At 32.0% G+C, this 16332-nt stretch overlaps 1 protein-coding gene across 1 annotated transcript; it reads right to left on the reverse strand.

The window, feature by feature from the left end:
* Window positions 1-762: 762 nt before the first annotated feature.
* On the reverse strand, window positions 763-13770 carry LOC124373158. The gene is made up of 2 exons (XM_046831557.1): window positions 13622-13770; window positions 763-2712 (listed from the first exon to the last, which is right to left on the reverse strand). Exon 2 carries the CDS (start codon window positions 2638-2640, stop codon window positions 862-864), a length of 1779 nt encoding a protein of 592 aa, XP_046687513.1. The 5' UTR covers window positions 2641-2712; window positions 13622-13770; the 3' UTR covers window positions 763-861.
* Window positions 13771-16332: the final 2562 nt, after the last annotated feature.

Here is a 16332-nt window from a genome sequence, read left to right on the forward strand (position 1 = left end):
AAAACACAGCGAGTCTGACTTTTTCATGCAGGTTAGTATCATTAGCATGTCGGTGACGCGAACCGAGGATTTTACCCTCTACCAAAACGCTCAACGCGGCTAAAAAAGTTTTCACTTCAAAAAGGTTTGCTCTACAACACTGATTAATAGTCACTTAGTCACCTTAGTTATTAAGTCTATAGTGTACACAATTAATTAAAATGGTTATAAAAACCGCTATCTTTATGATACTTATGCATGATTTTTGTGATTCACTAACAGCTCTATTCTTTTGAAAACTGCTTTTTACATAATATATTCTATTGATTTGAATTGAAAATATTGTTTCCTTGTGAGCTTATTATATCAACTTTGTTGTGGCATATTCTGTGTGTATTAATAAACTTTTGAATCACAATAATGCATGAAAGTTTATTTCAAACGTTGAAAAATGTAAGAAGTATTTCTGAAAATACATTTTTAAGAACATTAAAAACAAAATTAAAATCTTATGTGTATGTGAACAAACACAAACATCTCTATTAGCAGGAAGAGTATTTTTTAAACTTTAAACATTCATTCTGTATAATCTAGCCCTTTCCTATACAAACTTTTTTTATAATTTTGTATTAAAATCCTTATTTGTGAAAGGATCTATACAAAACATTAAGTGTGAAACTATTCACGATATTAATATAGTATTCAAGAATTTAAGTTTAAAATTGATCCAATCTATTATATATCATGTGTCATATGGTTACATATTGTGATATTAATCAAATAAATGTGTATAACAAATTAGATTTATAACTTTGATTCTATACACTATTAAGTTGAATAAATAATTTCTAAATAAATCTTCTACCTGTATTTTCTTAGGTTTTATGATGATCCAAACAGTTTTTTCTTCTCTCGCAAGTGATTTTCATCAACGAGATGGTTGCTAAAATAATGAGGATTGATCACACATTCACAAAGTGAGCAGACAATATATCCATCAATAGGGCTGTCTTTGATAAATGGTTTGTCCTGTTGAAAAATCTGAGGAAGAGACTGGAAAAGCTGTTCAACTGTGTTCTGTGGATTATTTCCTCCCAAAAGATCCAAAGCTGCTTTTGCTGATTGCCGCATTTTTGTTTGTTCATTCTCTTTGTGGGAGGCTTCTAAAAGATGCATTTTGATGTTATTTTCGGTTGGACGTATTGGGCAGTTGCAAACAATACACGTAATCCTACCGTTGCTGTGTTGAATTATTGTTTCAATGTTTCCAAATTCTTGCTGTAAAGTCTTAAGCAAGTGACCGATATTGGGTTTCTTAACTCTTGAATTTGCTGTGTTAGCGTTTGATTGTGTGTTGTGGTCTTTATTGAAATTCCTCACAAAAGATCCTTTCTGATTTGCTCTTGAGTCTGATGATTTATCTGATTGATGGCTTTTTACTGACTGGTTTGAGTGACCTGTAAAACTAGGGCCATGATTACTCTGTTTTGATTGATTCACTTCTTGAATATGATCTATTAACTTGCTGATGTCAGCTTCTGTTTTAATTTTGCAAGCAACACAAGTTATTGCGCCATTTGCTACAATAAACTTGTGATTTCTTTGGCCATTTATATTTAAAGATTCAAATGATTTGAGAACACTTTCAGCCTTTTCGCTTTTCTTGTGTGTTGAGCTATTCAAGTGAGTGGTAAAGTTTTTTGCTAGGATGTTTTCCTTATCACTGTACATAATATTCTTATCACACAATTTACATTTGAACTGTGGCTCCATACAGGTTTCAATCAAGTGTTTGCTACTGTTTACTAATGGGTATTTTTCTGCAAGGGATTTCAACAGTGAAGAGGCATCATCATCTGGTGCATTGGGCTCATTTTTTGACCGTTTACTAGAGTGACTTTTGTCAGAATTATGTGATATTATATGGAAAATAGTTTCATATGGATTGAAAGAGTTCAGAAAAACTTTACATCTACACAAATTGCAACTCAGATTTGAGTTGTAGAATGAAATAAACTCCATTGAATTTTGAAGATGCATGGGGAGTTTTTCTTTCAAAAACAAAATGACATTATCTTCATGAGTCTTGGTTTTTAGATGTTCAGCAACATTTGTAGGATCAAATGTTATTGAGCAAATATTGCAAAAAAAATTGTCTCCTCTCTCAACAACATAACCTCTTTGTGATCTAATATCAGGAGGTAATATAAGAGTGTTTCTTTCAACATTATGTCTTCTTTGATTATTTTTTCTTTGATTACTGTTGGTTTCAGCAGACTTTTCTGACATGTTGGAATTTTCAATCCAGTTTTTGATTCCACTGAAAGTGTATAACTGATCGTCTGACTGAGGTTTGACTTCCACTTGATTATGTGTTTCAAAATGTTCTTGAATGCCACGTTTGAAATTACTTTTCAAAATTTTAACATTGTTTTTGCAAATTGGGCAGGAAAAAGTTTCATAATCTCTTTTGTCTATATTTTCATATTTTTCTCTGCCTCTTGAAACAGGGCGAGAATCATGTCTTGGTTTATTTGGTGATGAATGCATTTTCTTGCGATGTAATTCCATTGATGACTGAACATCACCATTATAAACCTCAACTACCTTATTGCAGTCACGGCATAAAATACTAAAACTGTCTACCCCTCCAGAAGCCATTTTCTTGTTCAATTACTAGTTGCAATTAATATTTTATTGCATTTTTCACATTGCAGCAGTGATATACTTGTCCTAGAAAGAAAAATGAACATGTCAGTAATAAAAAGTGGTAAAATTAAGAGTAAATTTCACAGCATTTATGATTTAAACATTTACATCAGAATATGAACAAATTATTTTAAGATAGAAAATACACCATCCTAGTAGATTCATTTGATTAACAGGTTGTAACATAGTTTAGTCTGTTATCTAAAAGAATTAAAATCTTTCCTGATTACAATTTATTCCCAATTATTTTGTAGACAAAAAGGTCAACATCCTTCTTTATCAACAAAATGTGTCTAAGTGGTAGTGGGGGGTAATCCCATGTGGTGTTTGTGGCCATGTTGTGCTCCTCTGATTTTTTAAGAAATGTCACTAGATAAAAAAAGGTTGTAAACGAAAATTTACACCTTAGTGTTCAGTTTGACACCAGATACTGTCACAAATAAACATCTTTAATAAGAGCAAGGTAATATCTTACATTTTTATATTTTTCACAATAAGTTTCTGAAAATATTGGTAAATTATTGAAAACAAGATTGGATGGGATGGAGATAAGGAGGGCCCTCTTATAGATAAGGGTGCTCACCTTAGACCTGGCTGTGAGCTGCTACTGATAACTACATTCAGCAGATCAGATTATCAATGTGCTTATCTATTTTTAGTTTATAAATTTTGCAAGAGTTTCTTACTGAGCACTCATGAGGACTCATTGTAGAAGCACATCTAAATTTAGTTTCATCAAATTTTACTTATTTATTCACAAATTAATTTGAATATGAAGTAAAACATTAAGAAATACCCATGTATAGATTGTTTTAAAAATGTGAAATTAAAATTTAGGGCTATACTTTGTTCAGAGCGCTTGAACTGGTATCATCATAACGTGTACAAATCTTTCTCTTTATGGTTTCTGCAATATTGAGAAATCAAAAATAAAATGGGTATGTTAAATGTTTGAACTCAAAGACAATCCTCCACAGTGCCAATGAGGACTTAGATATGACAAATGATAAGCTTAATGAGGTTTTAAAAGAACAATTAAAAAAATGAATGAAGTAGTAAAAACGTTAATTAAAGATTTATTTCAAGCACAACAAGAAATAAAAACTTAAAATGTGAAAAAGTTCATTTGGAGCACGTGTTATTGAAAAATACTGTAGAAATTTTAAAAATGGAAAATGTAATGGCATAAATGAAGAAAACTCTGGTAGAGGAATTTATTACAGTTGGGAGAGCTAAACACCGTAAGAGCAGACTTAGCTTGCCATGTGGTTCTCTACCATAAACTTTGTGTTTCACAGAAAACTACCTCCCTTAGTTCACAAAACAAAAAAAGTAAACATAAACTAAATTAATCTGTAACAAATGGCTTTGTTGCTGAAAATCAGTTTCATGTTCTCAAAATTGACGATACACATGATAGTGTGGAAAATTGTGTAGCGGTACAGATCAGCGGTCAAAGGAACAGAATGTTGGTTTGTGCAGATAGCCATGGCAGAGACCGAGCACTTTTGAGGCAGTAGGGTTTGTTAAACCAAATGGATGTACCAAGCAATTTGTGATAGGAAAAATATTACAAATGTGGTTTCTAAACAAATGGAAGTACAAATGACATACTCCACAATGAATCAAAAGAGTTTTTAATGAGTATCTCTGAAACTCTAAATTAAGTTAAAGAAAAAATTGTTTGTTGTTTTAGTTGATGTGCCAAACCGATACAACCTTCCTCAGTGGTCCTGTGTAAACAAGGAAATTCGAAAAACCAATTTTGAAGTAAAGGAAATAGTTAAGAGATATAATAATGTAAGACTGGTGGAAGCAAGCATTTCTCTACCAGAACTCTACACTTACCATGGCATGCACTTTAGGGTAAAAGATGGTTGGCACAGAAAATTATCAATGTGATAAATAGGAAAATAGTTAGTAATCCTGCTGAAGTGACCTCAGACAGTGAAATTACTTTAAACTTGAGGGACGAGGAGAAGAACTAATAAAATAGCATTGAGTGATAATAACACAGATACTATTGAGCATACTGTTGTAAAGAATTCTGCAGTGATTAAGTTGTTATTTATAAATATACAAGGAATTAAGAGCAAAATGGAAGAATAAGAAGTGGTGATTTACAAGAATGACTGAACAGTGGTCTACATTTCCGAGTGATGGTTGGGGTCAGAAGTTGGTTACTAGTCCAGAGCATTTTTTACTGGAAAACAGTTTTTGTCGCAGCCAGCATAACTATGGTGGTGTGAGCATTTTTGTTGAGAGCAATTATATTTTAAAAACAATAGATTTAAGCATGTTGTCAAGAACTCCATTTTGAAATTACTGGTATAAAACTCGTTAATGGAAATTTAATAATAATAATAATCTTTATTGTGTCAACAATTATTACATTGCATGCATGCGTCAAGTACATTCATAATAATATACAGTTCCATTGCAGTTATTGCTATTTAATTGTATAACAGAACTGGGGGTTTAATTTTATTCTTGATTTCAATAGTTTTTCAATAATTTTCATCCCAGCAACTCAACATAAACTCTTCAACGGAGTAAAACGCCTTTGACACCAGGAGGTGTTTTAATCGAGATTTGAATAGTTTAGAATCAATGAGATGTTTTATTCCCTCAGGCAGCTTGTTTATCAGTTTTCACACACCAACTTGGGACAGCAAGTGTTCAAATGCACTCGTTCTATGTTGTACAATCCGAAAGTTGTCCCTGCCTCTTGTCTCGTATTGGTGGACGTCACTGCCTTGGATCAACTCGCATTTAAGTCGACAGTATAGAACGACGTCGAGAATATAGAGACAGGGTAAAGTTAACAATCCAAGCTCTCTGAAGGCATCTTTGCACGACTCTCTGAAATTCAATTTGTAAATAATTCTGATAGATTTCTTTTGAGCTCTAAATACTCTTTCGAATTTGTATTTAGAAACAGCTGCCCCACAGTCTCAAACCGTAAGACAAATATGGATGTATCAGGCCAAAGTAGGCAGTTTTTAATACATCAATAGAACAGAGTTTTGCAAGGTTACGCAAAACATAAATGCCAGAAGCAACCTTGGAGCAGATGCTGTCAATGTGAAAGTCCCATGTCAGTCCTCAATCAAGGTACATTCCAAGGAACTTAACGGATTCGGCCTCTTCCAAGAGAACATCGTCCATCATTACCGCGGGACGATATTCCTGTTCTTGTCGATGCCGAAGGCAAAAATTTATTGAGTTTGATTTTGAGCTGTTTGTTTTCAGATTGAGTCTTGAGAAATGTTCAATGCATGAATTTTAAATCGATAAATGATTTCACTTCAAGATCAGTTTTATATTTCGATTTAATACAGAGAGTCGTGTCATCAGCATATTGAATCACCTTTCCATTCTGGATTGATGTATTCAACTTGTTGACATAAATAAGGAAGAGAACTGGCCCTAATATTGATCCCTGAGGGACACCACCATAGGGCATTTTGACCCTATTAGACAGAGCATTCGCAACCCGTACGCATTGTTCTCTATCTTTAAGATACGACGAGAGCCAATCGTACGGTAAACCCCTAATACCACTAGTCCATAACTGGTGCAGCATTGTCGCATGATGCACACAGTCAAAGGCTTTGGAGAGGTCGAGAAATATGCTTCATAAACACGTTCTCTTCTCTCCAGGCCATCGACAACATTATGAATAAGTTCAGTTACGGCATCAATGGTCGATTTGTCTTTCCTAAACCCGAACTGTTCAGGACAGAGAATTTCGAAGCGGTCATGGAATTTTTCAAGCTGATTGAGGAAAGGTTTTTCAAAAACTTTGCTAAGAACTGGGAGGATAGAAATTGGACGATAGTTGCTTGAGGTGCAAGGATCATCTTTTTTGTAAACTGGAATCACAGTGGATATCTTCAGTACGGATGGAAAGACACCCTGTGCAAACGAGAGATTGATTAATTTTGTGAATGGTGTCAAAATATGTTTAAAGCACTTTTTGATTAACCACATAGGCATTCCATTAATGTCACAAGACCTCTTAGGTTTGAGATCCTGCATGATACGGGCCACCTCCACCTCACTCACAGGATGAAGGAACATGGACGAGGCCGATCTAGTCAATGACCCCCCGCAGGGTATATTCTGATTCAAAGAACTGTCTGTTCCAGCAACAGTTGAAAAGAAATCATTAAACACAATTGCCACTTTTAATGGATCATCAATAATTTTATTATTAATTTTAAGTTTCGGAATTGAAAATTTTGAAGTATTTTGTTGTTTTGTGTTTGGTTTAATTATATACCAGGCGCTTTTTGAAAGATTATCGGATTGTTTTAGTTGGTTTTCAACGTCTCGTGCCTTGGCGTTTCTTATGTCTTTGCGGTAATCCTTTTTGAAATTTCGAAAAAAGCGTTTGAAATCTTCATTTTCAGATTTAACATAAATTGAATGATACAATTTTAGTCTTTCTCTTGAATCGAGTATACCCTGAGTAATCCAGGTATTACTCTTTTTCTTATTACGTTCTTTAAAATTTTTGAATGGACAAGTCAAATTTAGGCAGTGAGTTAAACAGTCGAAAAACGCGTTAATAATAATTTAACTTAATAGATCACCAAAGAGAAGGACTGATATTTTTCTGCAAACCCTGGAAGTGCTTTTAAGATACTTAATAGACCTAAAATGTAAAATTGTTATAGGTAAATAAACGCAGAATTTGACATTTTAACTAAAAAAAAAAAAAATAGTGTTAATAGTTTTATATATATACTCAGACAATATAATATGTACTGCACAAATAACAAACCCACACGAGGTGAATCTTGTTTAGACAATATAATTACAATAATATAAATTAACATAAGTGTGAGATTCTGAGACCAGATTTATCTGACCATGATGCTCTTTATTTTGAAATATATTTAGATAGTTTGTGTATGTCCAATGGTTTAATGGACTAATGGTTTGGTAAACAAATCAAATGCAGGTTGTGTTTAGGCCAATTACAAAAATTAAAATAGTGAAGTTTAGAAAAATAATGGCTGATGAAGACTTTATGGTAACTTTGGGACAGAATGAGTCAGCCTGTATTTGTTTTAAAAACATCAACTTTGAATTGGTATACACAACTTCTTACTCTTATGAAGAACAATATTTTATTGTGTAAAGACATGTACAGTAAACAAGGGAATGATCAGCTTCTAACTCTGTTGAAGAATTTAAGGGGGGCATTACAGACCTGCTTTGAAGGAAGCCAAGAGAGTGAAAATGAGGAAATAATTGAAAGTTCTTCAAACAAATTTAAAGCTGCATGGAAGACTTTATCAACCAGCACAAAACCACATATCCAACCACATGAGTTCAACAGTTTTTGTAAAGCCTCAGTGGAAGAAATAATGAATGCTATAAATAATATGAATGCTTCTCCCAGTTCAGCAGTGATGTGTCTTACAATACAACTACAATGCAGTCCAATTTAAATGTTATTTTTTCTAAAGTGTCTTTAAATTATTTGTATAATATAATTCTGTCTCTTAAAAGTTTAGCAACGAGAGATGTTTATGGTATGTCCAGTGATCTTTTAAAAGAAGTTGTCTTGGAAGTTTTGAAGCCTCTAACATATTGTATAAATCGTAGTATTTTAGAGTGGGTATTTTCCTGAATTTTTAAAGTGAAGTAGAGTGGTACCCATTTTCAAAAAAGGGGATCCTATCAAACCAAGTAGTTATCGTCCGGTCTCATGTATACCAGTGTTGGCTAAAATTTATGAGAAAGTGCTCAAGATTGAGATATGTCACTATTTTGAATCCCACAATCTATCTAATAACAGTCAATTTGGCTACCACACTGGAAAATAAAGTGTACAGGCCATACTCTTGTGTAACAAATTGTATTGGCTCTAGAAGATTGTAGTTCAGCTAAGGTCACTTTATGTGACCTTCGCAAAGCCTTTGACACTAAGCAGCATGATGTATTGTTGGCAAAGTTGCAATTTTACAGTTTTCAGGGTACAAACCTAGCTGTTTTGGAATCTTACCTCAATGATCGTAAACAATTAGTTGAGATAGAAGGAAAGAGATCCAAGATTGTTGAAATAAGGAGTCTCTCAAGGGTCCGTTTTGGGGCTATTACTCTTCTTAATTTTAATAAATGACTTAAGTTTTAATCTGTTAAACTTTACCACAACTTATGCCAGTGATACCTTTTTCCTCAATATACATAGAAATACAGAACAGCTTAATTTTTTGTCTGAGGGCACTTTGTTAGGGGTAACAAAGATAAAACTCAAACGTTATTTGTTTCTTTAAGATCTGTAAATATAAAAAATGATTTTAATAATCTAGTTACTTTGTTAGGAATAAATATTGATTCTAAACTTTCATGAAAATTTCACATTGATAGTGTTTGTAAAAAATTGTCTAGAGTACGGTCAAATGGGGTTTGCTCCTATCACGGAGACTTCATTCCAAAACAGTAAAAGAAACAAAGGGGGGAAAAGTCAGTTTGGTAAAAGTGTGAGTAAGAAGGCTATTTTGTCCCAAGTTTTTGGCAAACCTGTTTACCAATTGATAAATTTTCATTGGTTTACCTCCATTTCTGATGTTTATAGGAGTTATTCAAAATATTGGTGAGTTTTTCTGTGTTGAGCTCCAAAATTTATCTGGTGTACAACTTCAGGCTCACACATTTTCAAGTAAGTAAGACTGAATATTGTTCTTAGTTTATTAATATAGCTAACTTTGTATTTACCATTATTTTAGTAAGTTACAAATATTATTCCAAAATGTGATTAGTTTGTTTCACTTTTGGGGATACTTTACTCTAGACTTTTAGAAGCTTGGAGAAAAGTGTTGACTGATTGGAAAGAAACTGATGGGTGCAATTACTTAAACATTCAGAAGCAGCATTTTCCACTTCTACTGAAATCGTCTTATGACAGCTATTGAGCCTAACTCTAAAAAGAACTTGGTTTCTAGATTCAGAACTTGTGGCATCAATTCTGTATGTAATGCACAGCTGTTAAAAAGTTGCCTAAAACTAACACTGATGAGAATGAAGTTGAAAGCGCATTTCTTGTTCAGCTAGAAGAGAAGAGAAAACAGTGGACAGAGAACAAAGCAAAAGGCCGAAAGCAGTTCATGTACCGGTTGGGAAAAGTATTGTATCAGATGATGTAAAACCTGTAGACGATGTTGGCAGCTCTCCCTCCTGGGCCTTCTGGGCTGGACAAAGGTGTGAAGAAAGAGAAAGCAACTGGCAAGAGGAAGAATATTTTTAGCAAAGGAAACAAGAAATCTATCAAACTCTTCAAAAAAAATATGATAAAGAGGAATTCAGTTCAGACATTGAAGAATTTGAAGCAGACAAAAAATGTGATGCAGCTCTGGTTTCCTTGGCTGAAGGGAAACAAAAGATGAACGATTTTCTTGATTTGAAGAAATGAATTAGAAGAGAAGGTGAATTTGAGAGTAATTTGAGAATCTCACTCTGCATAGACCAACAGTGAAGGTGTTAACTATATGTATTACAGCTGGACAGTAATTGTACAGTAGTTTAACAAATTGACTGCAGCAGATGATATACCAGGCAGAATTGTAGAGAGAGTATTCGGTCTCACTCTGCATAGACCAACAGTGAACGTGTTAACTACATGTATTACAGCTAGACAGTAATTGTACAGTAGTTTAACAAATTGACTGAAACAGACACTATGCCAGGCAGAATTGTACAGAGTTGTCAGCCTCACTCAGCATAGACCAACAGTGAAGGTGTTAACTACATGTATTACAGCTAGACAGTAATTGTACAGTAGTTTAACAAATTGACTGAAGCAGATGCTATACCAGGCAGAATTGTACAGATAGTTGCCAGTCTCACTCAGCATAGACCAACAGTCAATATGTTAACTACATGTATTATAGCTGAACAGTTGTTAAAAAAGCGGAAAAAGATTTCTGAAAATAAAGGAGAAATTCTTACATAAAAAACAGTTATGGGAAGGCATAAAAGAAACAAAAAAGAAAAAGAAATGAAAAACTAATTTAGTGACTGAGAAGCAGCCTAAGCAATAACTAAGAAACCTACTTATAAAAGGAAGAAAGCGCAAAATATCTATACTTTATAAACCTAAAGAGAGTGATTCTCCAGACTCGGATTCCAGTGGTAGTCTTTGCCTGGATTTTGATAAAGGGGACAGTTCTCCCATGCTGTCATCTGATGAAAGTCTCCCTGATGAAATTGAACCAACCAATATTGACCCCCGCCAACATATGTATTACACAGTGTACTACGATCTTGACTGATATGTTGGAAGAGTGATTGACTTCCCAGACGAAGGAGTACGCAAAGTGAAATTTCTCAAAATGTTAAACAACTTTAAGTGGCTAGTCCATGATGACATTAAAACTGTGGCAAACAAGTGTGTGTTCTATGGAGCAATTAAAATTAGATGGAAATGGGCCATTCATCATTTTGTGTGGCCAATTAAGTAAAATTAGATTGGTCTACAACAAAGTGAAGAAATCATTTAAAATTAGTTTCATTAAGCTACATTAAGTAAATTTATCTATAGGCTATAAAAAAATTTAACTTTATTGTTTTTTAAGGCTAATGCATTATTTTATGCGAAATAACGTAGCGTTGCTAAGATACGGATTTAAATATTCAATCAATTCTATTTTTTAAGATTAATTTAATTTATTTTAGGCCTTAAACTAATTTTTATATGTTATTTTCACTTATTATAATCATTTATCATTCATAAAGTGCCCATTCAGTTATAGCCCAGATTTGTTTAGCAATAGGGTATTTATCTTAGTGGTCAATTTTGACTTTTTTAGTAAGTTACACAAATTTCCCTCAACAAGTATTGTCAGTATTATTTTTTTTATTTTGATGTGTTTTGGTAATGTATACTATATATATATATATATATATATATATATATATATATATATATATATATATTTCAATAAACATTGAATCGCAAAAAGTACTATATATATATAGTAGATAGATTTAAAAAAGTCCAACCCCTTAGTTCTAGTGCTTTTCATTGATTTAATATTAAGTTAAATAAATTTAAAGGTCCAACTTTTACGTTTTGTTTTTTGAACGTTAATATCTTGGGAACCAATGTATGAATTTGAGTGTGACAAAAATTACAATATTTAGAAGTACGGTATTTGAATTTGTCTCTTATTACCCCTTCATATTTTTTCATTAGTTGAATATGGGAAGCAAGAGCCTTGTGTCTTAATACACCAACGGGGTAATAAGAGAAAGTGGGGTAAGGCAAAAATTCAATAATATTTTTCAAATGAAAACTTGGGTTAATACTTCTAAATATATTGGCAGAATTTTTCACTTGTTACTGCAACAACTTAATTTGAAATAAATCAATCACTTAATACCTCTAATATAATATTTATGTCTCTTTTATTACCCCGGCTTCCCCTAATAGTCATCCTCTACCTGTGCGTATAAAGAATAATCGATTTAAAACATCTTTCTCTTACAATAGTCAGCATTTTTTTAAGAAACTGCCTTTAGCATGAAGGGAGATTGCTATATTGAAGGCTTTAAACAAACTATTAAATATATGCTTCAAATTGAAATTTATACTTTTGATGATTTTTGTCCAAATTCACTAGAAAATAATTAATATGTGAAATATCATACTTCACCTAGTTTTAGCTATATTTTGCTTGTGTTTCAGTTAATTTTTTAACTGTTATTTAGTATTTTTTTTATCTTTATGAGCCTAATAGCAGTGTAAGTTTCTACTGGGCTCATAAATTATTTCATTTCTGTCTTGTTAGACTACTTAGGAGTTAGGATAACTCAAGACAGAGCCGTAGTGAAGGTGTTAATGAACTCTAATATGTGTAATTGTTACCTCTGTACCAAATTTAGTTTGGATTGGCTAGACACTATCGCAATTATTGCTATAATTATTATTCAACATTATTTATGAATTGTTAAATTTTGTACGGGTACTATCATGAAACTTTTAAGATAGGCTATCAAAAAACACATTAGAACAAACATTGTTGTAAACTACTTCAAAAAATTCAAAAACACTTCTATTTTGGAACTGAGACATAACCATTCCTTTTCCAAACTTTGAATGGCCGTTATCTTGAAACTTTAAATGATATCAAAACGTAAGAAAGAATAAGTTATTTAAAATTATTTGTATTATTTTGAAAGTTACCATTTTGTAGCGTATGTAAGGAAACAGTTGAGTTAAAAGCTTTTCTCAGATGAAAATGGCCATTTTGAAACATTATAATGGTTGAGACCAACTAAAAGCTTATAATCTAGCCAAGAGCCAATTTGCATTTTATAAACACACAACCTGGTGTCTCTAGAAATAGAAAGAGAAATTTCTCTTATAAAAGAATCAATGGATTCGATGAAGAAATGGAAGGGACCAAAAGGTTTAATATATGAAGTGATTATTGAATTAGTACATATGAAGTGAAATTTTGGATGTAACCTGATCAGCGATACACAATGTAGTTGTCTAGTGCCTACCTCGTTTAAATATCAGAATTGACAGATGCACCAGTCATAAATAAGTCCGATTAATGCTGTTGCCCATTAAAAACTGTAATTATAAATACTGGTAAGCTGACTGATAATGTAGGGTTTGGTTTAGACCATAATAAACTACACCATATTTTCATTGCTTTATTATAGAGTAATTTTATTTTACTACACACTTGATTTATAAAAATAATATAATAGAAAATAATTAATGAAATTTCCATGACTATTCATTTAGTTTACAAAATTATTTAAGACTGTTTTTGAAGATATTTATAGCTATTTCCACACACAGATGTCTATGAATTAGACTCATATATTGAAGTGTTCAAGTTTACTGAAATTACATGCTATTTGTGTACAATAATCACATAAACCTATAAATCTAAATTTGACTTACCTTAAGATGTAAGTGGTAAAAAATCCATACTTTTAGAACTGTGCAAGTAGTAAAAAGTGTTTGCCACACCTATGCTAACGTGGCAGTCCCAGTAAGTACAGTATAGGAATGATGACTGGGTGTTTGTTCAGTGTTGTTATCTAATCCCAGCCTCAAGGTCACTGATGCACTGAGAATGATTAGTCATATGAAAATGAACTCTTGCAATTCATAATACTGAGTGGTATCTCCTATAACCATTAAAAATCTCTGAAATTGTATCTATAAACTGTAAAACAATATTATCGTATTTTTATATTTTAGGCAGAAATTATAGTATCTAATACAAGATGTTGACTCAACACATCAGTAATATAAACTACCAGATGCTGTAACTAGTGTAATAGTATGAAATATTGAATTGGTATTAAACTATTTAAAGTGTAATAAGGAAGGTGAATGATAAAAATAAAAAACTAACACTAAAATAAAAAAGGGCTCTTCTTATAATTATTAGCTGAAAGTTCCTCAGTGACATGGATTAAAATTATTGTCCCTTAAGATACATTTACAGTATTGTACTAGTAATCAAACAAGTTTTAAAATGTCACCTATATGCTAGTCCATCTGTAAGTAGACCAACAAAGTGTTACAAATTAAAACTATTTTACAGCCTTATTTGTACACATATATATATATATATATCCAAAAACCTTTCAATTTTTTCAAAAATTATAGTTATTTTACTAATAATTCTCATAATAAAATCAAAACACTCATAAAATCTATAATGTACATAAATGACTACAAAAACATCAGGATTTATAAAAGGCATTTAAAATAATACGTCTTGCAAAGTTCTGAGGTCAAATTAGGAAAACAATTATGTTAAACTTTATATTCAAGCTACTCTGGGGTATTGTGAATCACACATGACGTACTCGTATAAGGTAGTCAATGCAAAGTATGTGTGTATTGAACTCTACAAATTTATTTTAATTTAGATAATTTTTAAAAGTTATAAAAGGGAGTAACCCGGCAACCTTCTTAGGTGGATTCCTCTCATCAAAATAACGAAAAAGATTCATATAAACACTTGTCCGGAAACGCATAGTTAGCGAGCTGTGGCTAGCGAAAGATTTCACCCGATTTTCTAGGAAAGGATGGAATTAAGCGACACTGTGTTTTATGGATTAAAGATAGTTGTTCAATTTATGAAAATAAATAAAATGAACTGAAAAATTGAATAAATTATGTCCCATTTCTGATATATCAAAGTATGAAAAATTCTGTCTTGTGAAACATGCTTTTAGATTTGATATTAACTGCATTAAATGGGTAATAAATACGCAAACTTTATAACCAAAACTTATAGATAATGTAATTCTGAAGAGAATGGTGTAAAATAGGCTAATAATAAATAAACAAAAAGTTAAAACAATCAATGTTTAATTAAATCAACGCATACGAAAAATAAGACAGAAAATGCAATATCTGTTTGGCTCCAGCACAAACATTTTACATATTTGTAAATGTTGTAAATACAAGTCAATCAAGTTATATTTTAATTTCAATTGGCAAAATATATATATATATATATATATATATATATATATATATTTTATTTAATATATAATAAGAAATTATTTAAATATTTATATTATTTCTATATATATTGCTATATATATTTATATAGCACATTCACCCGGCAAGTGAGAGATCCGGGTTCGAGTCCCGGCGGAGCAAGTACTTTTTGTGATTCAATGTTTATTGAAATTAAATTAGGCCATTGCGATTTATACAAATTTAATGAATATATATATATATACAGGGTGTATATTATGTCTGGAAACACCCAAATATATCCTTTAATAATTTAAATATAAATTTGAAACCTCTTACAATCGTGATAGAGATTGGGCATCTACTTTTTGGAACAATGTTTTGTTATGTCACACCAACGGGGGACGTCCCTGCCGAGGGTATCGTGAATATTCTTAATGGAAGCCTATACCTTGTGATACATAATTTTAAAGGTAATAGCTTACTGAATTGAATGCCACAAACCGCATCTCAAAGGAATTATTCTATCAGAAAATAGAGCATTTTTAGTATTGAAAATTTACTGATGTTCAACAATGTAATTTTAACATGGTTCTTGCCACAAAATGTGTTACACTAATTTTTTTAGCATTTTTTTTAAATGTTCAATTAAATAAAACAAAAATTTCATTTTAAGCTGGTTCTATTAGCACAAATTTGCCAGTTTTTATTATAGTACAATTATGGAAATACTTATGTTATTGATTTCTTATTACAAATAAAAAATAATGTATGCTGTTAGAAAAGTCTTACAACAAACGTTTCACCTGCATTTGGTGTCAAAGCAATTGTTCGAACTGTGTTCCTTCTACGGTTTGACAATGAGCCAATCTTGTGTAAAATGATTCGACAGAGTTGCCTAACATTTCTTCAGTTATCAAAGCAATCTCCTCTATAATCCTGTTTCTTAGGTCTTCCAAATTATGAGGCTTTCTTCTATAAACATTGGATTTTAAATGACCCCATAGGAAATAATCGATTAGTGACAAATCCGGAGATCTTGGAGGCCATTCGATTTCTCCTCTTCGGCCAATCCATTTATGAGGAAACCTTAAATCCAAATACTCTCTTACCTGTCTCCCATAATGGGATGGAGCACCATCCTGCTGAAACCATACATTATCAAAGTA

Source organism: Homalodisca vitripennis, unplaced genomic scaffold (assembly GCF_021130785.1).
Source record: "Homalodisca vitripennis isolate AUS2020 unplaced genomic scaffold, UT_GWSS_2.1 ScUCBcl_4951;HRSCAF=11418, whole genome shotgun sequence".
NCBI classification, from domain to species: Eukaryota; Metazoa; Arthropoda; class Insecta; order Hemiptera; family Cicadellidae; genus Homalodisca; species Homalodisca vitripennis.